We start from the raw sequence: 21,276 nt of genomic DNA, 5'->3' as shown, positions 1-21,276 counted from the left end.
TATGTGTCTGGAGGTCAATAATACCACAAAGGGCTTGGCATAAGATGGCTGTCAAAGGGTTTGCAAAGTGATGTTAATGTCTACCAAACTGCATCTTCCACACTTCCAACATTATCTTGGGTAATTCAGAGTAGCTCCCTTCATTAATTTAACCGTTTAAATTTCTTATGGCCTACATGTGGCAAACACCAGATGCTTAATTGCCACACTACGTGCAGAATGATTTTGGATCATGTGACGAGTTTATTGAGCTCGTTCCACTTGTAGGGGCTGGAAGCCTAGATACATTGGAGTGTGTTGTTGCCCCTTTCCAGTGTTTTCTCTCCATAGGGGATTTTTCTGTCACTGCATGTGTCTGTCATGGAGGATGATTGCCAGATCTGTTGAGCCATGACTGAACTTCACCTATCATGTTTTCCAAGCAAAAAACTGCTGTAGGAATTCAGTGGGGCAGGGAGTATCTGGAAATAAAGAGATGGCCAATGTTTTAGATTGAAACCTTGCATCAGTCCTGACCTTCTGAGCTCCTCCAGTAAGTTGCTCTTTTTATTACAGATTCCAGCATCTACAGTTTCTTATTTTGTCATGCTTTCCAATGGTTCAGAGGAGACAAGGAAAAGCATCATGTGTGTAGGAAGGAACTGCAGATGCTGGTTTAAACCGAACATAGACACAAAAAGCTGGAGTAACTCAGTGGGACGGGCAGCAAGCATCTCTGGATGGGTGACGTTTCTGGTCGCATCTGAAGAAGAGTCTCGACCCAAAACATCACCCCTTCCTTCTCTCCAGAGATGCTGCCTGTCCTGCTGAGTTACTCCAGCTTTTTGTGTCAATCTTTATCATAATATTCTAATCTATATCCTACATAAAAGTGATTCCACATGAAAGGATTTGATTTCAAAATAGCATTAAATACTGAAGTGTTGGTTCTTAATTTGTGGAAATTATTTAATGGAAATTTTACTTAAACTTTCTGGACTGACTTTATATGCTTGAAGATTTCCTATCACAAGTAATTATGATTGGAACATAATTTGAACATGATTATATAGCATTGGAACGGGTCCTTCGGTCCACTGTCTGCCAAACGGGATGTCAAGATAATCTCCTCTGCCTGCTCTTGATCCGCATTCCTCTGTTCTCTGCATATCCATGTGCCTACTAAAAAGCCTCTAAACACCATTATTGTATCTGCTTTCAACACATCTGGCATTGTGTGTGTAAAACAAACAAAAAATCCCCTGCACACCTCCTTTAAATTTTCCCGCTCTGACCGTTAAAAGCTATCCTCTCCAGTCTTTGATATTTCTACCCCAAGAAGAAAGGTACTGACTGTTTACCTTATCTATGCCCCTCATAATTTTATGCACCTCTGCTCCAGAGAAAACAATTCAAGTTTGTCCCTCCTCAGCTAATACCTCTCTTCCATGAAACATTCTGATAAATCTCTTTTGCACCCTCTGCAAATCCTCAACATCCTCCTTGTAATGAGGCAACCAGAATGATACAAAAATACTCCAAATGTGGCGTAACCAAGGTTTTTAAAAAGCACCAACCCAACTCCCTAACTCGTACTCAATGTCTCAAAACTTGTAGTTAGTAAGTAATGACCAATTGTAGACAAAGCAAAAGCTGACTGTCACTAATTATTCTATTCCAAATATGAGTAATTCCTATCTGTTAGAATCCTCTGATAGCTTCCTTGCCACTGACGCGTGATCACCAGCCTATAATTTCCTAGGTTATTTCTAGTTCCCTTCTTCATCATATCATCATATATATACAGCCGGAAACAGGCCTTTTCGGCCCTCCAAGTCCGTGCCGCCCAGTGATCCCCGTACATTAACACTATCCTACACCCACTAGGGACAATTTTTTTTACATTTTACCCAGCCAATTAACCTACACACCTGTACGTCTTTGGAGTGTGGGAGGAAACCGAAGATCTCGGAGAAAACCCACGCAGGTCACGGGGAGAACGTACAAACTCCTTACAGTGCAGCACCCGTAGTCAGGATCGAACCTGAGTCTCCGGCGCTGCATTCGCTGTAAAGCAGCAACTCTACCGCTGCGCTACCGTGCCGTGTTCTTGAACAAAGGAACAACGTTGGTTAACCCAAGTTTTCCGGGACCACGGCTGCAGCTAGAGAGGGTACAACGATCATCGTTGAGACCTCTACAATCTCCTCTCTTGCCTCCCAACAACCTGGGATCAATCCCAATACACCCTGGAGATTTATTCACCCTTGTGCTTTGCAAGAGATTAAACACGCCCAATATCTAATATTATTTTCTTCCCTTTTACAGGATATGTCTCAGTTTTGGGAATCTGTACCAGAACCACTTGTTGTATTTCTGACACTTGATCTACTGGCACTATTGGAACAGATGCACTCAGCTGAAATTGTTCATGGATGCATAGCACCAGATACACTCTTTCTGGGCTCCTGGTTAGTTAAATATTCTTTGATGCAAAGTTTATCGCAGAATAATTAATATCTGTATCATTTAAGGCATAGTTGGATTCTGAAATGAGGAGTTCAGTTTTTGAGAGTTTATAATGGAACAGCCAATTCTGGAATCTGGGTATTGGGTTAACTGCAGATAAAGGCTATAAACAACCCAGAGTTATGCACCAAAAGCAGACAACTGCAGTCTTCCTTATCTGTTGTGTCTACACCATAGCAGAATGCTTTTGGATTCAGCTGGTGGTCATAGCTAATGGGCAGAATCCTGTTCATCCATCCCCAGTGCTGATTTCTGTTTAACACCAGAAGCTGAAATTAGCTTGATTTTGATGGCCATCACTGAGATGTGCTTGTGCTTTTAATTTTAACAACTAACTAGTTGGAACACATGGCTTGCCTGTTGGATGCTGCTGTGCAGTGCATGTTTTGAAAAGAACATTACTTTGCAAAAAATTGCCATGATAAATTAATTTGTATGTGACTGGTAAACAGTAATGTTTGTTCTAAAGTAGAATTACTCAACGTACAGCAAATTTGAGTTTAATGCTGCATTCATACTACTATTTGTGTGCTCCTGGGACATTGGATTCTCTTGAGTATATCTTTTTGTTTTGGAGACTGATCTATTTAATCTCTCTTCCTCCCTAGCTACAATAATATCTCCACATGGCCCAATGGCAACAGTTTAGTGAAGCTCATGGACTTTGCACACAGTGTGGACTTGAGGCTGCAGACTGATGTTGACAGCTTTGCAGGGTTTCCGACAATCTGTTCATTGCCCAATAGGGAGCTTGTTTTGGAGTGCACCAGTGCCTATCAGGTATGTTGCCAATGGAACTGACCTACACTCTTGATGGAAAACACTTCTCTCAATATAAACCAAAAATACGGGAAATTCTCAGCATCTGTAAGATTGTTTCAGATTGAAAATCCTTTGCCATCAGATAATGATGATGAAGAGTATCTCCACAAATGAGATCAGGTCTGATTGGAGTGGACCTAACAAGAGCAATGGCTGTTGCCATTGTATTTTGCAGAATTTAATGTTTATCCATCTGTGGACTTGGCTGCCTCCTTTAAACCTTTCCATTTATACTTCTCCACTATTCCCAGTCCAACCTTTTCAATGATGTGCTCTCACTGATGCGGTATTTTCAGTGATAACATATAATTACAGATCACAAACAGCCTCTTATCTCAGCAGCCCTATAAAAGGACAGTTAAGATTTCAAGATTCAAGATCAATTTATTGTCACACATATCAAGGTGAAATTTGAATTATCATACAGCTCTACTAAGTAAAAAGCAACAAGACACACAGCCACATAAAATAAAATTTAACATAAACATCCACCACAGCAGATTCTACGTTCCTCATTGTGATGGAAGGTAATAAAGTTCAATCACCTTCCTCTTTGTTCACCCGCGGTCGAGGGGACGGGTTACAATACGGAGAAAAATCGCCATTGTTCTTGATTAGGATTCCAATTGTTTGCAAAGTTGGTTTTCCTGCATCAAATCCGGAACACAAGTGGCCTTTGGCCTGATCTGCTAAATAGCTCCCAAATGAGTATTTCTCAATCTATTTGGGAGGGCCTATGTTTGTTCATCCCTTTTTGGAGGGGAGGGGAGGGGAGGGTTGGAATGATTTTGGTGTACAGACAGACTGCAACCCCTTTTGTTGGCAACCTTGCCTAACACCAGCTATAAACATCTGCCAACATCTTCGGCAGTGATAAACGTTGCCAAAGGCCTGGAACTACTTTCCCAACAAATCAGAACAGCATCACATTCAACATGACTCATTCATCTGCTAAAGAATTTGTCAGAACATAGTAACTAAATGAATGCAATATGAGAGAAACAACAAGTTTTGTCAGTAACTTTTAAGGGCTAATGTTACAACAAATCATGATATGGAAAGGTATTTGGGAACACCATTTTTGATCATTGTAAGTGTTAGACTTGATTATTTGTCATTGATAAATATGCACTTATTTCGAATGTGATATCTAACAGTGATGCAGCTAACTAAATGTTACATAGAACAGTGCAGCACAAGAACAGGCTCTTTGAACCACAATGTTTGTGCTGACTATGTTGCAAGATAAACTAATCTCATCCTCCTGCTCATGATCCACTCCCTACATATCTATGTGCCTATCTAAACGCCTCTTAAATGCTACTATCATTTCTGCCTCACTCACCACCCATGGCAGTGTGTTCCAGGCAACCGCCACCCTCAGTATAAAAAAAACTTGCCCCGAACATCTTGGGTTTTTATGTTTTTGCCTTCTCACCTGAAAGCTCTGCCCTTTAGTCTTTGACATTTCTATCCTGGAATGAAGGTTCTGACTGTCTACCTTATCTATGTCTCTCCTAATTTTATATACTTCTATCAGGTCTCCCTTTAACATTAACATGTTTGTGACCATTCAGCAATTTCTTCTGTCAACACCTAGTCACTCTTGGAAAGCACATGTAAATGTGTATTTAAACCAAATGATGCCTTCTATGCTGCATTTGGTGATTCACAAGGTGATACTAAATATTCAGATTTTAAATTATTTAGAATTAGAACGATTTTTAAATGATGCAAAGCTGAATAAAATGCAGTTACTGACCTCTAGTTTTTCTTGCTTAAAGATGAAAGTAGAAACATGCAACATGTGAGAAACCATCTCCGTCCATCTAATGTGCTCTAATTTCTACTTTGACCACTCCAGGTTGATCTCCTTGGGATTGCAGACACGATGCATTTTCTGCTTTTTGGAGAGCATCTAGAAGTTTGCAAGGAAGGTTCATTGTGGATTCTCAGCCCCACATCTTACAGGTATTTTCAGTGATATTGCATTTTACATCGTCAAATGTTAGTGCAAAGTTGTCTTAAGTGAGCATGTGTTTCAGTTTTTTTTACTTCACACTTTTTATGCCACATCTCACTGCTGCATCTAATAACTTCTATCACATCATTGCCAAGAATTTGAGACTTCAGATCGGAGGCCTGTGATCAGTGGTGTGCCACAGGGATTGTTGTCAGTAACCTTACAGATGACACCCAAGATAAGGGTGCAGTGGATAGCAAGAAGGTGATCTGAGTTTGCAATAGGGTGCAGATGAAATGGGGATGTGCGCCAAGAAATGCCAGATGGAATTTAACTGGCATTTGCATTTTGATAAGTAAAACTGGGCAGGATATGCACAATAAATGGTAGGCCCTTGGTTAGTGCTGTGGACCAGAGACCTAGGGATACATATACTTAGTTCCATGAAAGTGGTGACACAACCAGACAGGGTGGTGAAGGTAGACACAAAATGCTGGAGTAACTCAGCGGGTCAGGCAGCATCTCTGGAGAGAAGGAATGGGTGACGTTTCGGGTCGAGACCCTTCAGTCTGAAGAAGGGTCTCGATCTGAAATGTCACCATTCCTTCTCTCCAGAGATGCTGCCTGACCCGCTGAGTTACTTCAGCATTTTGTGTCTACCTTCGATTTAAACCAGCATCTGCAGTTTTTTTTCCTACACAGGGTGGTGAAGGTGATACTTGGCATGCATTCCTTCATGGTCAGGATTTTGAGTACTGATGTTGGAGCATTATGACGTTGGGGAGACCACACTTTGAGTATTGTGTGCAGTTCTGATCGCACTGACATAGAAGAATATCATTAAACTGGAAATGGTGCTAAAGATATTTCCAATAATATTAGAACAGGAGGAGTAGATACAAAAAGCTGGAGTAACTAAGCAGGTCAGATAGTATCTCTGGTGAAAAGGAATAGGTGACTTTTTGGGTCAACACCCTTCAGGAGTGAGTCGGGGGAATGGGAGATATAGGTGGTGATGTAGAGAGATATGGAGAAAAAGAATGAAAGATATGTAAAAAAAGATCATTTTTAGCTGTTTCTTAGGTGAGAACAGAAGGGTTTGAATTGTTAGGCTACGACTTTTCCCTGGCCTAAGAATTTGAAGGATGAGTTTAAAGGTATGTAAAATCATGAGGGGAATAGGTAAGGTGGCTGGTCAGGCTTTGAAACTACATGGCATGGGCTTCGACAGGGGAAAAGTTTAGAAGAGATGTTTTCACAGAGGATGTAAATGTTCTGCTAGATTAAGCTGTAGGGATGGGCACAATTACCTTTACAATGCTTAAATTACATTTGGGCAAATACATGGGATGGGAAAGTTTTTGAGGAATATGAGCCAAACATGGGCAAATGAGACAAGCTCGCATAGACATCTTGACTGGCCTGGATGTGAAAGGCCTATTCTTCCATGCTGTATCCTCAAAGGAGTTCAAATCTGCCTTTGCTACCATGTTAACAGTGGTGATCAAGAATGCCACTCTTGTACAAGTGATTTGCTGGATTGAGCTTGTATCCATTGTCTCACATCTGTTTCTGGTCAGTGCCTTGGTGCTTTATTTCTTTCATTTTTGCCTGAAGATGTTTATAATAATAATAATAATACATTTTATTTATATAGCGCTTTTCATATACTCAAAGACGCTTTACAGAGATTTTGAGAACATAGGGAAATTAATAAATAGATAAATAAGTAAATAAATAAATGAACAGAGAAAGGAGACAGTAGGTGAGGTGACCTTCAGTGGTTGAAGGCAGTACTGAACAGGTGAGACTTCAGCGATGTTTTGAATGTGGTGAGTGTGGGGGAGTCTCTAACGGTTTGGGGTAGTGAGTTCCATAGGGTGGGAGCAGCGATGGAGAAAGCCCTGTCCCCCCAGGATCTGAGTTTAGTCCGGATGTGGGGGGATAGGAGATTGGCAGCGGCAGAGCGGAGGGTGCAGGTGGGAGTGTGCCTGTGGAGGAGGTTGGTCAGGTAGGATGGGGCCAGGTTATGGAGGGCTTTGTAGGTTATGAGGAGGATTTTGTACTGGATTCTCTGGGGGATGGGGAGCCAGTGGAGTTTATAAAGGACGGGGGTGATATGGTCACGGATCGAGGTGTGTGTGAGTAGACGGGCAGCGGAGTTTTGAATGTATTGAAGTTTATTGATGATTTTTGAGGGTGCGCCATAGTGCAGTAGTCCAGACGGGAGGTGATGAAGGCGTGGATGAGGGTTTCTGCAGCTGTGGAGGAGAGGGATGGACGGAGACGGGCAATGTTTTTGAGGTGGAAGAAGGCTGTTTTTGTGATGTGTTTGATGTGTTTGTCGAAGGAGAGGGTTTGATCAAGGATGATTCCGGATGTGAGGTGGATACTGGGAGACCATCAATGTTGAGGATGAAGTTTTGGGTGGATTTGGTGAGCATTTTTGGACCAATGTTGATGATTTCAGATTTATGCTCTGTTCCTGCCTTTGCTTCAGTGTACTAGTCAGGTGGTAGGTTGAATGTTGGAGCCCTGGTCCAGATCTTCGAACATGTAATCCAGTGATAGTTCGGTAGCAAGGCAGCAAGTTCACACTGTCAGAATGTTCCAACTTGCAGATGAGATGTTGAATTATGATAGAAACGAGGAACTGCAGATGCTGGTTTGCAAAAAGGCACAAAGTATTAGAATAACAGCAGTTCAGGCAGCATCTGTGAAGAACATGGATAGGAGACTTTTTGGGACAGGACCCTTCAGACTCTGTATCTTCCCAACTGAATGAAAACTATTTGGCAACACCTGTACTACCTGCAGGTTCCCATGTTCCCTGCATTACAATTATTATTACTAGGTTTGTTGACTAAATGTTTCCAGATTTGTGAACTATTTGGGTATAAACTTTTTTAAATTTCTCCAGAATGGAGCTGCTGTACATGGAGTTGTGGAGCCTTTTCTTTGAAAAGATTCTAAATGCAGGAGATGCATCTTCAATCTCGACCCTGAAGGAATTGCAACAAACTGTGAGGGAAGCCATTGAACCGGATTATGAAATTCTGTGGAATGATGCATTCATACAAAACCTGATGCCCATGTCGTGAATGAGGAATATTTTTAAATAAATTACATTTTTAATCTAGGATCCTGTTTTTTTTACCCCCTTTTCAATACTGAATAAAGGTCCTATTTAAATGTTTGTTTTCTTGTATTGTTTATCAAAATTGACTTAATTTTTTTTTCAGTAAACTGTGATCCTTTCCGAACTTAAGATCCCTTCCAGCAGTGCTGTTAGTTGATAAAGAATGAACGATACCATTGTCCAACCTTGGCTCCTTTTCCCAACATATTTGTAACTGAAGTGTTTCCATAATATTGTTGCTTCCCTCAACTGCTATGTAAGTTAATGGTGCAAGCTACACATTAACCATGTTTTTTAAAGCAAATATCCAAAAAAACACTTGATATTTTGCAATGTTAGAAATACTTATGTGATGCAGTATATTGGGGAGAACACTCTTGACCCTTCCCAGTTCTGATGAAATGTACTTATGCGAACAAGATAACATGAAAATAGAAACGGCCTCTAAACCATCCCTCCTTTTGGCAGCATTTTGATGTCTTCACTAGCCTTGTTACAGTCATCTTTTTCATCCTTTTTAGTTTTCGGGTGAGACTGCAGCGCTGTAGTCCGCTCGATCGCCAATGACATAGCAATAACCCATGCTAAAACAGTAATGTTGTATTCTACCAAAAGCTGAACCTAATTTGTACTATTATCAATAATTAATGTGGCAGGCCAGTTTTCATGTGACGAGATGCCACTCTGATGAGTGCTTTTAAGCTGCAGAACATGCTATGACCCATGCATCAGATCAAAGCTGTCTAGTTCTCTTGTGCCAATTTATGAACGGGGGGTGAGAAATGTAATTGCTTATAAGGGGATGTGACTAAGAACATCCCCATCTTCAATGACTGAAAAGCCTAGCTAAATATGAAAGTGAATTAGTTGAAACTGAAGTAGTTACAGTGACATCATGTGATGCCAACATCTGCTATACTGTTCTATGAAGCATTTTGCCATCTTCAGTAAACAATGCACAGTAAAGAAGAAATATGCAACAAATTGACTGCTGTTTTAGGAGATATTTTGACAGGTAAATTGAGGGCCTAAGGTCAGTCAATTAATCCAACTACCAGTGAGAGCAGTATCAGATTTGGAGAAATTCCAGATATCAGGATTAGAGAGCTGAAGGAAATTAAATATGAAATTGCAAGGCTTTTGTGAATAGGGATTCAAATCATGGCAAATGTTAACTTTGAAGGTGTTTATCATTCTGGGGAAATGGTGTAGGTTAGCAAGAATGGGAATGAATGGAACTTGGTACAAATTTGAATATAAGATTTTGGATTCATTAATGTTTATGAAGGATGAAAGCAAGGCAGCACTGTGGTGCAGCAGTAGAGTTGCTGCCTCACACTGCCAGAGACCTGGCTATAGCTGCTGCCTGGGTGGAGTTTGTAGGTCCTCCCTGTGACCGTGTGGACTTTCCTCCCACATCCCAAAGACATACGGGTTTGTAGGTAAATTGTCCTTGCAGGGTGACTGCTGATCAGCAAGGACTCGGTGGGCTGAAGGGCCTGTTTTCCACACTATCTCTAAAAACTGACAGGAGTAAGAAATTGCTTATCTACATTCTATCTGCCAACAAAAAAAAACAGCATTAGATTTTTAATGTCCCTTGTATTCTTCAGCCATCTAATTGGAAATATACAGAGTTGTCAATCTTCTATTTATTAAATTATTAAAGATGGTCCTCGGGCTTGGTTTACCACGATATAGTTATATAAATAGGATATAAGTATTTTGGATTCCTTCTAGAGTGAACCAGAATGAAAGTTGGAATCTGGCACTGTGGGAATTTAGTGCTGGACTAGAAAACATTCTGGACTTGGGTATTACTCGTATTAATACCCACATGCACTTCATTTTTTACATGTTACACAGTAGTATACATTTTCCAGTAGACCCACTGAGTTTAAAGGAAGGGGGAAACACTACCATGGTTCTGGCTGCAAATTTCTGTGGTCCTGACTTCAAGTATTGCAAGCCCAGCCCAAAATGCACATCAGATCTTGGATAAACCTGCTTGTATACTCTGGACATACAAATGAGTTAGATTGTAAACCATACAGATCTCTGAACGATTGGATGCTGGATCAGCAGTTTCACAGAAGTATTTTTTTCAATATACTGCTCTCTCACACTCAAGTGAGCTTAGTGTTGATGGGGATAGTTTCTACCAAGCTCAGGGATTTGTTCTCATCAGAGGCAACAGTTTATTGCTTTTGGCTCAGAAACAGTTATATTTTATCTGCCAAAATGAGCTGTCTCCATGAAGTGCACAGTTTTGGCAGAGGAACTTTAGAGACACAGCAAACAGATAAGACCTTCAACCCACTGAATCCTCACCCTCCCTTCGCACAAGTTCTATGTTATTCTACTTCCTCATCCACTCCCTACAAACTAGGCAGTTTACTATGTCTCCAATATGTTGATTAAGTGAAGGCTGTAGCATCATCTTTGAGGATATATAAATTTAAAATTTCTTGTTGGTTTAGACATACAGCGCGGAAACAGGCTTGTCGGCCCACTGAGTTCGCACCGACCAGCGATCCCCACGTACTATGGTAGACTTGGGATAATTTTACCTAGCCTATAAACCTGTACATCTTTGAAGTTTGGGAGAAAACCCATGCAGGTCACAGGAAGAACATACAAACTCCTAACGGACAGTACCTGTGGTCTGTAAGGCAGCGACTCTACCGCTGTGCCACCTAACAAATCAACATGTTAAACTACAGGTGTAAATCAAAAGAAAGAAATCTAACTAAAGAATTGTGAATACATTCGGTGGTAATGCATCCAAATGGACAAAATGAAAGACTACTTCCTGCAAGTTGACTTGCAGGAACAGACTTTACACTAATTCCCACAAAGATCCAGATCTGATTCAACGACAAGCCCTGGTTCATAGCAGAACTCGGACAGTTCCGCCAGTCAAAAGATGAGGCCTACAGGAGTGGGGATGCGGACATCTACAGGCAGGCCAAGTACAAGCTGAGAAGAGGAATCAGCTGCCAAGGAAAGGTACTCTGAGGAGCAAGTTCTCAGCTAATGACTTCGTCAGTTTGGAAGGGCTTGCAAGAAATCACCACACTCCTTGGGCAATCGTCAGCTGACCAACGCCCTGACGAGTTCTACTGCAGGTTTGAGAAACAGAAACATAACCCTGGGACCCCTCCCACAATCACCTACTCACAGCCTGACTCCGTTCTGCAAAGACGAGACCCCCACCCACTCATCCCCAATCACCACTTCACACCTACTCCCAGCCTGACTCCAGTCTGCAAAGACTGGGCCCTCGTCCACTACACACCCCCTCCTTGCTGCCTAACATCAGTCTGGCCACTTCTCCATCTCCAACAATAGACAGAAGAGGTGGAGAGGCTATTCAGGAGACAGAAAAGGCAGAAATCTCCAGGACCGGACAATGTTTCCCCCTCTACCCTCGAGCTCTGTGCCGAACAACTGGCACTGGTCTACCCAGACATTTTCAACCAGTCCCTGCAAACCTGTACTGTCCCTGCCTGCTTCAAAGTCTCCACTATTGTCCCTGTACCCAAAAAGACAAGGATCACTGGTCTTAATGACTACAGGCCTGTCGCACTGACCTCTGTAGTCATGAAGATTTTTGAAAGACTTGTGCTGGCCCAGCTGTAAAACATCACAAACTGCTGGACCCTCTGCAGTTTGCATACAGGGCCAATAGATCGTGGATGCTGCAGTCAACCTAGGCCTGCACTTCATCCTCCATAGAAAACAGGTGCAGGAGTAGGCCATTCGGCCCTTCGAGCCTGCACCGCCATTCAATATGATCATGGCTGATCATCCAGCTCAGTAACCTGTACTTGCCTTCTCTCCATACCCCCTGATCCCTTTAGCCACAAGGGCCACATCTAACTCCCTCTTAAATATAGCCAATGAACTGGCCTCAACTACCTTCTGTGGCAGAGAATTTCACAGACTCACCACTCTGTGTGAAGAAATGTTTTCTCATCTCGGTCCTAAAAGACTTCCCCCTTATCCTTAAGCTGTGACCCCTGGTTCTGGACTTCTCCAACATCAACAGTTCAACAGTTCAACAGAGCTTTATTTGTCATTCGGTATCAAGGTACCGAACGAAACTACATAGCAGTCATACACAAAAAAAGAACACAAGACACATAACCCCAACACAAACGTCCATCACAGTGACTCCAAACACCCCCTCACTGTGATGGAGGCAACAAAACTTCCACTCTCTTCCCCACGCCCACGGACAGACAGCTCGTCCCCGACCGACCCGCACAGTCCCCGCAAGGGGATGGAAGTCCCCGCGGCCGAGTCGCACCGGGCGCTGAAACGTCTCGCGGCCGAGCCGAGCGATGGAAGGCCCCGCGGCCGAGCCTTGCGCAGCTAAGTCCCGCGGCCGAGCCGCACCGGGCGATGAAAGGTCCCGCGGCCCCATCGGGAACAATTTTCCCGCATCTAGCCTCTCCAACCCGTTAAGAATTTTATATGTTTCAATAAGATCATCCCTCAGTCTTCTAAATTCCAGCGCGTATAAGCCTAGTCTATCCAGTCTTTCTTCATATGAAAGTCCTGCCATCCCTGGGATCAATCTGGTGAACCTTCTCTGTACTCCCTCTAAGGCTAGAATACTCCCTCTAAGGCTCCAGCACCAAGGGGACCAATGCAAGGGTTTTGTTTGTGGACTTACCTCTGCATTTAACACCATTGTGCCAGAGCTACTACACTCCAAACTCTCCCAGTTGACTGTGCCTGAACCCCTCTGTCAGTGGATCATCAACTTCCTGACAGACAGGAAGCAGCATGAGAGGCTGGGAAAGCACATCTTGGGCCCGCAGACCCTCAGCATAGGAGCACCGCAAGGCTGCGTACTCTCCCCTTTCCTATACTCTCTCTACACCAACGACTGCACCTCCAGACTCCTCTGTCAAGCTCCTCAAGTTTGCGTATGACACAACCCTGATTGGACTGATCCAGGATGGGGAGGAATCTGCCTACAGATGGGAAGTGACACAGCTGGCATCCTGGTGCCTTCGTAACAACCTGGAGCTCAATGCTCTTAAGACAGTGGAACTGATTGTAGACTTTAGGAGAACTCCCCCTCCCCTCCCCTCCCCCCACTCGCCATCAACAACACCATAGTCACATCTGTGGAGTCATTTAAGTTCCTTGGAACCATCATCTCCAAGGACCTTAAATGGGGGGGCTACCATCGACTCCACAGTCAAAAAGGCCCAACAGAGGATGTACTTCCTGCGGCAACTGAGGAAACACAATCTGCCACAGGCAATGATGGTCCAATTCTATACTGCCATCGTAGAGTCTGTCCTCACCTTCTCCATCATGGTCTGGCTTGACTCAACCACCAAGCACGACATCCAGAGGCTGTAACGAATCATTCAATCAGCTGAGAAGGTTGTTTGCTGCAACCCTCCGCCCATTGGTGAACTGTACACTGCAAGGGGCAGGAAGCGAGTGGGCAAGATCATCTCTGACCCCTCTCACCCTGGTCACAAACTCTTTGAAGCACTGCCCTTTGGAAGGCAACTGCGGACTGTCAAAGCAGCCACAGCCAGACATAAAAACAGCATTTCCCCGCGAGTAGTAGCTCAACTCAATAACCAAAGTCTGTAGTCTCTTTTTGCTCTGGTTTATTTCACTCACATGTTTAAACTGTAATGTTGTATTCTTAATGTTTTAATGTTTTATGCTTTATTCGTAATTGTTTACTGTATGTTCGTGTTGTTACTTGCGAGCGGAGCACCAAGGCACATTCCTTGTATGTGTACATACGTGGCCAATAAACTTCATTCATTCAGTATAACAATACATTGGTAGAGGCTTCTCCTCTGTACTGTGGCTTACACAGTGTGTTTGATGCAGTACTGAACCACATTGGTTTATGATCAAAGACTCAGTCCGCAGGTTGTTTAGTTTAGTTTAGAGACACAGCGCGGAAACAGGCCCTTCGGCTCACCGAATCCGCACCGATCAGTGATCCCCACATATTAACACTATCCTGTGCACACTAGGGGCAATTTATACTTTATACCAAGCCAATGAACCTACAAACCTGTGTCTTTGGAGTGTGGGAGGAATCCGAAGAACTCGGAGAAAACCCACGTGGTCACGGGGAGAACGTACAAACTCCGTCAAGATAGCACCTGTAATCGTGATCGAACCCGGGTCTCTGGCATTGCAAAGCAGCAACTCTACCACTGCGCCGCCCCTGCAGGTTGTCAGTGGCAGTAAGTGTGTTGCAATTGGACAAATTATTGCAGTAGGAAGGGACAAGTTAAAGAAACAACTGCTCCTGACCGTTGCCCCACTTAGAGTAAATTTATTTAGAAATGCAGTTATATACATAGTACAATTAAAATTAAATTAACTTTGTACAAATATTAAAATACTATCTTGACACCCATTGCAATATACAGGATTCCAAAGAAACCTTAAAGCAAAAGCCAAAGATGGACAGGTTGAGTGACCCCAACACATTCCCAAGCGCCACTCCATTAAACTAACAGGCAAGTTACAAGAAACAGCGCACTTGTCTCTGTATCGGCAGCAGTACAACCACCGCTGCACAATGGCATCCTCATCCTCATTTGGAAACGCCAGAGAATGTATATTTACAAAAGAAATGGTCAATCCCACTCAAGCCCTCCTCTTTTCTGCAGCCAAGAGCCCAAGGTACAGGTGTGTTACAAAAAAAAAAGCAAGTCAACCCAAGAACAAGATTTGGATGCACATTCACACAACATCTTGGCACACAGGAAGCCTCTCGAACATCAGGGCCAGCAAGATGGGAGCACCCGGTTTCTGGTTAGGTTCACTGCAGGTTTGATCTCGTTGCTGTGGATGAGGTGTAGGCTCATCAATTCCTCAAGGCATGGTGAAAATGTAATATTTACTACCATAAGGCAAAGCCAAAAAGGGTGATAAAATATAGGCACAAAAGAAATGCTGATAGGGTGGGCAAGATAGCAGGATAAATATTGCTATGGTCCAGTCAAGACCAATGACTGGTGTCCTATAAAAGTTTCTCTGTTCGTCAACAAACACATTTTGCACAATTGCGGGAAATCTAGTTCCAACTGGTCAGGAGTTTGGGTGGATATAATGACACTCAGTAACGCTACTGCACACTACAGGACCAGAGTGTCATTCACTGCTGAGCAGCTACCCAAGCTACAAAGCAAAGAATTAACAGATTAGTGGTGCCCTTAGATGTACAGAAAATCACTGGCCTCAAGTGGAGGTTTCACAGAGAGGGTAAGTTTATACATGGGCTTTGCGAAAGAGCACAGCGTAATCCTCGTCTTCCCCAACTCCCCCAATGGTCTATCTGGTCAGCAGCCAGTCATCAAACGAGCGGCTGGCTACATCTACTCCAAAGACGCATGTTCCTAATCTTTCCCCATTTCTATAACCTCCTTCAGTATCTATGCTCTGCGATTCCCTCCCTAAAGTTCACCGTCTCTCTGCTCCCCACAGTCACTCCACAATCCCATGCCATGTTAGGAAGGTATCTCTTTTTCACTTATGTGTGGCAACACTTCCGTGAAGTGCCTCAGGAAGAATTATTTTGTTACAGCAAATAAATACAAGTGTTTCGTGCACAGATGCTTTGTGAGGACAATATTTAAAAAATAAAGTGATATGTCCCTGTCTTCCCTCATACTGTTGAGTCATGACCTGGGACCCCAAATTTCCAGGCCCGTCACCTAAAGTGAAGGCTAATGCAAGTGAAACACACACACACACACACACACATTCAGATCTGCAAGGCAAAAAGATTAAATATATAGATTCCCACTTTCCCTTTTATTTACACCACATGAAGGAGAAGAATATCCACTGGTATTTGGTAACCCAGCCATGGAAGTTTGCAGGCATTTGGTGTGGGTGTGAGGGGGGGGGGGGGGGGGGGAGAGGAGGATTTCAGATGTGGATGCCCCAGCCTTGATCTTCGCATGAACTTGGAGTTACTTTCATGGGGTAGGCTTTACTGGTTTATCTGCGAGAAAGGGCGGGGAGAAGGAGAAAGCCGCACAATGATCGCACTCACTGCCGAGCCATGGCTCACCTGTCAGCCTCTCACATGGTTGTGGATTCAAGTCCATCTCTAGAGACTGAAGCATGTCCAGGTTGGGCACAACCCTGTGCCCAGCTGTGAGAATGCTGCACTGCCATTGGCACGGTCTTCAGGCAATGTTAGACTGAGGTACAACCTGCTCTCGTGGGTCGCTGCAAAAGACCCGATGTTTCTATATTGGTAAAGAATTGAAATTTCCAACCAACAAATCTTAAACTTATATTTTCGGTGCTCTTGTGAGTGACTATATAGTTATGACCATTAAGTCACAATGATTGGGACTGTTAATGGTTGCGACTATTAAGTACCTCAATTTGGCGGTAAAATGTTTGAGGCATTGGGACATCATGGACTAAATACAGGTTATTTCTGTTGAGGAAGCCAACTCTCTACCACTATTTCATCAATCATGCAAGCTTTCCTGATCCCAGATGAATACTTGCGTACTACGGGCGATTGAATACTACGGGTGTCAGGGGTTATGGGGAGAAGGCAGGAGAAGGCGGTTAGGAGGGAGCGACAGATCAGCCAGGATTGAATGGCGGAGTAGACTTGATGGGCCAAATGGCCTAATTCTACTCCTATTACTTATGACCTTGTTAGTGGACTGCCCCTCTGTGTGACGGGTTACCTGCTGAAATGCTGAATCTGGTTTTCCAAGGCCAAGTGTGATTTATTGAGTGGCCAGAGAGCCTGGGTAGGGGATGGGAGGGGGTGTTGGAGAGTGCAAAATGGATTCAGCACTGAGCAGTTTTCCCCAGAGGTCACCCACTGATCACTATATCTCATGCTGTCCCTTGCAAACAGTGTGTGCTTCATTTGTTTTATACTGGATCCCATCTGAGACAGCTTTGACGTGAGAGAACAATGTAACTTTGGTCACCAGGACAGAAAACCAGAATATTGCTTGATGGTGAGAAGTTGGCAAATGTATAGAGGATCTTGGCATGGAGTCACAAGGAACTGGAGATGCTGGAATCTTGAGCAAAACACAAAGTGCTGGAGGAACTCAGCGGGTCAGGAGTATCTGCGGAGGGAATGGACAGGGGACGTTTCGGGTCGGTACCCTTCTTCAGATTCAGGAACTAGGCATACAAATTCATGAAATCCAGGAAGTTAATGTGCATTGAAGGCAGGAGTTAAAGATTAATGCTACACGTTGGCCTTTTTGGCAAGGCAGAGTGGAGACACAAGAGACTGCAGAGGCCGGAATCTTGAGCAAAAAACTAATTGCTGGAGGAACTCAGCGGTCGGGTAGCACCTGTGGAATGGACAGATGACATTTTAGGTCAGGACAACATTTCAGGCCCCAACCCAAATGTCCATTTCCTTCCACAGATGTTGCCTGATCCGTTAAGTTCCTGTATTTGCTGTTTTTACAAGGCAGATGGAATACAATTGGACTCTAATGCAAATATATTGCACTTTTGTGAGCACTGTGCGCATGAGTTTTTGGTCCGCATACCCAAGGAAGAACAGTGTGAATTGATTAGATTGATTCCTGGGACAAGGGGATGTCTCACCAGATTGATGACGACTGTGTTTTAATGGAACGAGACATGAGTGAAATGAAACTGGCTGGAGTGCCCCCATCTAGGAGGCATGCCTCAGGAAAACGGATCAACTATTCACAATCACGACATGGTAAAATGAGACGGCTATAAATCTTTGGAATTCTCTAGCCCAAAAGGCTATGGATGAAATGCTCAGTCATTCAACAGGCGCAAGACGGAGATTGGTGTCATTTTGGACAAGATGGGAATCAAGGGCTCAGGGGAGAATTGTGCAACAAAGTAGATAAGGTACAGAATTGGTCATGCTGTCATTCCACGAAGGGCCGTACGATCTAATGCAGGTTCTGCCTTTTGCTCTCGAGTTTCTAGTAGCAGCTGGAGATGGGCGAGCATGCCTTTAAAGTGGACTGGGCAGCAGCTGAATAAGATGAATGGAAAAACGGCACACCAAGGGCCAAACCAGAAAGTGTGGTTAAAATGCACAGGCCAAACTCTCACCCACCATGGTTCCATCAAATCCCAGGCCTACACCGCAAATATCAGGGTTATCCATCCCTTGCAGCACAGTCACCTCGCCCAGAATTAACCAGCGTGAGTGAAGGCGTCCTCTGGGTCACGCTGGTTAATTCCACTGGCAGAACATACCCAGTACAAACAGCGTCACTGTCACGTACGCCCCTGTCACCAGTGGGCAGTGAGCGACTCTCTGACTCGGGGTCTTGGAATATAGAGTGAGTGAGCTGGAGATGGAGGATCTAGTGCTGAAGAGGATGGTGAGGCTGAGCGCTATACCCCACGCCCATCACGTTAGGCATCCTTGAGCAGTGGAATATCTGAAAGAAAAGAGAACAGGGTTTGAGTGAAGCGCAAATGGGTCAAGAGACAAGCTAGTCATTCATAACCTTGCAGCAAACAAGAAAACATGCTGTCATCTCCGGAAAGAAGGAATGGGTGACGTTTCGGGTCGAGAATGGTCTCAACCCGAAACGTCACCCATTCCTTCTCTCCAGAGATGCTGCCTGTTCCGCTGAGTTACTACAGCTTTTTGTGTAACTTTGGTTTAAACCAGCATCTGCAGTTCCTTCCTACACACACTATCATCTCCTCAATGTGAAAGGCAGCCTTGCCCCACGCTGCCGCTGTACTCACTTCCAGCTCCAAAACCCTAAATATCTTGTACCTCCTCTGAATCCGTAAATCTCTTTCCCCATAAAACTTAGATGTTAATAGAAACTTCCAGTTTCCTGCCCCGATATCCGGATCGAGGACCCGCACCACCCGGAAGGCTCGGCTCGGCTCACCCGCCCGCCCAGAGAGGAAGGAGTCAGACGGAGGGCCGGTAAGCAGACCGGCTGCGGGTGAGAGTGTGCGGCCTCGACGGTGGAGTGGGCCGCAGGAGGCCCTGCAGGAGCCTGGGGTTCAGCTGGACCTGGCGCCGCTCCAAGAGGCTGAGCGCGTAGACCGCATGCGGCCTACAGCGGCGGAGGGCACCAACAGCTACACTTGGCCGAATGGCCTCTTGCTGTGTCTTACAGGTCCTACATTTGCGTGTTTTTTCCCCCATTGATTACAACCTGATGTGGGAGCAGTGAGCAGAGTGAGCTTCACACTATATTGGTCATTAAAGATTACAGTAGGACCTTGATCCGTTGGGCAGGTGGGCTGAGGAATGGTTAACGGAATACAGAGAAATGGGAGGTGTTGCGTTTTGGAAAGTCTAACATGGGCAGGACCGATACAGTGAATGGCAAGGTTCTGGGGAGTTTTGTGGAGCAGAGGGAATTAGGAGTGCAGGTGCATGGTTCCTTGAAAGTGGCATCACAGATACATAGTCCTTCATTAGTCAGAGCATTGAGTATAGAAGTTGGGAGGTCACGTTGCAGTTATACAAGTTGTTGGTGAGGCCACGTTTAGAGTATTGTGTTCAGTTTTGGTCACCGTGTTATAGGAAAGATGTTGTCAAGCTTCTAAGGATTCAGAGCTGATTTACCAGAATGCTGCCAGAACTCGAGGGACTGAGGTAGAGGGAGAGGTTGAGCAGGTTAGGGTTTTATTCCTTGGAGCACAAGAGGATGAGGGGTGATCTTACAGAGCTGTACAAAATCATGAGAGGAATAGATTGGGTATTTTGCCCAGAGTAAGGGAATTGAGAATCAGAGGACATAGGTTTACGGTGAGGGGGGGAAAGATTTAAAGGGAACCTGAAGGGTAACTTTTTTATACAAAGGGAGTGGGTGTATGGAACGAGCTGCCAGAGGAGGCAGTCGAGGCAGTACAATCGCAGTGTTTAAGAAACATTTAGACTGGATAGGGTAGGTTTAGAGGGACATGGTTCAAAAGCAGGCAGGTGGGACTAATGTAGATGGAGCATGTTGGTCACCATGTTGGTCACCGAAGGGCCTGTTTCCACGCTGTATGACTCCAGGACCATATCTAATTCACTGTGCACTTGGGGATTCTAGACCTGAGAGCGTGGAGCGAGTCTTGTCCACTAGATGGAAGCACTGCAGGTTGATGAAGAATGACACAGTAGAGGGCAGTGAAAGGCAGAAACGAGAGCTCAGAAACCGTAGCCATCGCCAGGTTCATCCAGAGGCACAAGAGTCTGCAGATGCTGGAATGTTGGAAGGCATCCTCCACAGATGCCGCCTGACATACCACGTTCCTCTGGCAGTTTTTTTTTTTGACCGAGTTAATCAGGCCCTGATCACAACCTGGATACAAGGAACTGCAAATGCCACTTTACAGAAAAAGACACAAAGTGCCGGAGTAACTCAGCGGGTCAGGCAGCATCTCTGGCAAACATGTTGGCTGACCCGCTGAGTTACAGTAACACTTTGTGCCTGATCTTAAAATGCCCCTAATTCAATTCACTAGCTTCCAGAGGCTTCCAGAGGCTTCCAGTCAACAGCAGCCCTACTGTGAACCAAGTACCCACCAGTTCTGCCCTCCAATGCATTACAACGTTTGTTACAACATCTAAACCCATACATTAGCTGGGAGCTCCTATACATCCGCTTCGGCCTACACGATCTCCCGGTTGTCAGAGTGAGGCGACAAGCAAATTGGAGGAACATCACCTCATATTTCACTTGGGCAGCTTACAACCCAGCGGTATGAATATTGTATAAGAAAATAACTGCAGATGCTGGTACAAATCGATTTATTCACAAAATGCTGGAGTAACTCAGCAGGTCAGGCAGCATCTCGGGAGAGAAGGAATGGGTGACATTTCGGGTCG

The 21,276-nt window shown here is 44.4% G+C and overlaps 2 protein-coding genes across 2 annotated transcripts in view; one reads left to right on the top strand and one right to left on the bottom strand.

The window, feature by feature from the left end:
- Positions 1-8,466, top strand: part of bub1bb (BUB1 mitotic checkpoint serine/threonine kinase Bb) — a 51,862-nt gene extending 43,396 nt beyond the window's left edge. Inside the window, exons 22-25 of the mRNA XM_078407110.1 lie at positions 2,308-2,450; positions 3,117-3,288; positions 5,195-5,301; positions 8,214-8,466. Of these exons, the coding sequence (XP_078263236.1) occupies positions 2,308-2,450; positions 3,117-3,288; positions 5,195-5,301; positions 8,214-8,394 (603 nt within the window). The 3' untranslated portion in view covers positions 8,395-8,466. The remainder of the gene's footprint in view (positions 1-2,307; positions 2,451-3,116; positions 3,289-5,194; positions 5,302-8,213) is intronic.
- A 5,647-nt stretch (positions 8,467-14,113) lies between these two features.
- LOC144597215 (sushi domain-containing protein 6-like) overlaps positions 14,114-21,276 on the bottom strand; it is a 65,005-nt gene continuing 57,842 nt past the window's right edge. Inside the window, exon 6 of the mRNA XM_078406230.1 lies at positions 14,114-18,868. Within this exon, the coding sequence (XP_078262356.1) occupies positions 18,843-18,868 (26 nt within the window). The 3' untranslated portion in view covers positions 14,114-18,842. The remainder of the gene's footprint in view (positions 18,869-21,276) is intronic.

Source organism: Rhinoraja longicauda, chromosome 10, assembly GCF_053455715.1.
Source record: "Rhinoraja longicauda isolate Sanriku21f chromosome 10, sRhiLon1.1, whole genome shotgun sequence".
NCBI lineage: Eukaryota > Metazoa > Chordata > Chondrichthyes > Rajiformes > Arhynchobatidae > Rhinoraja > Rhinoraja longicauda.
Note: the sequence above shows the minus strand (reverse complement) of the source record. Positions and strands in the feature narration are given on the sequence as shown.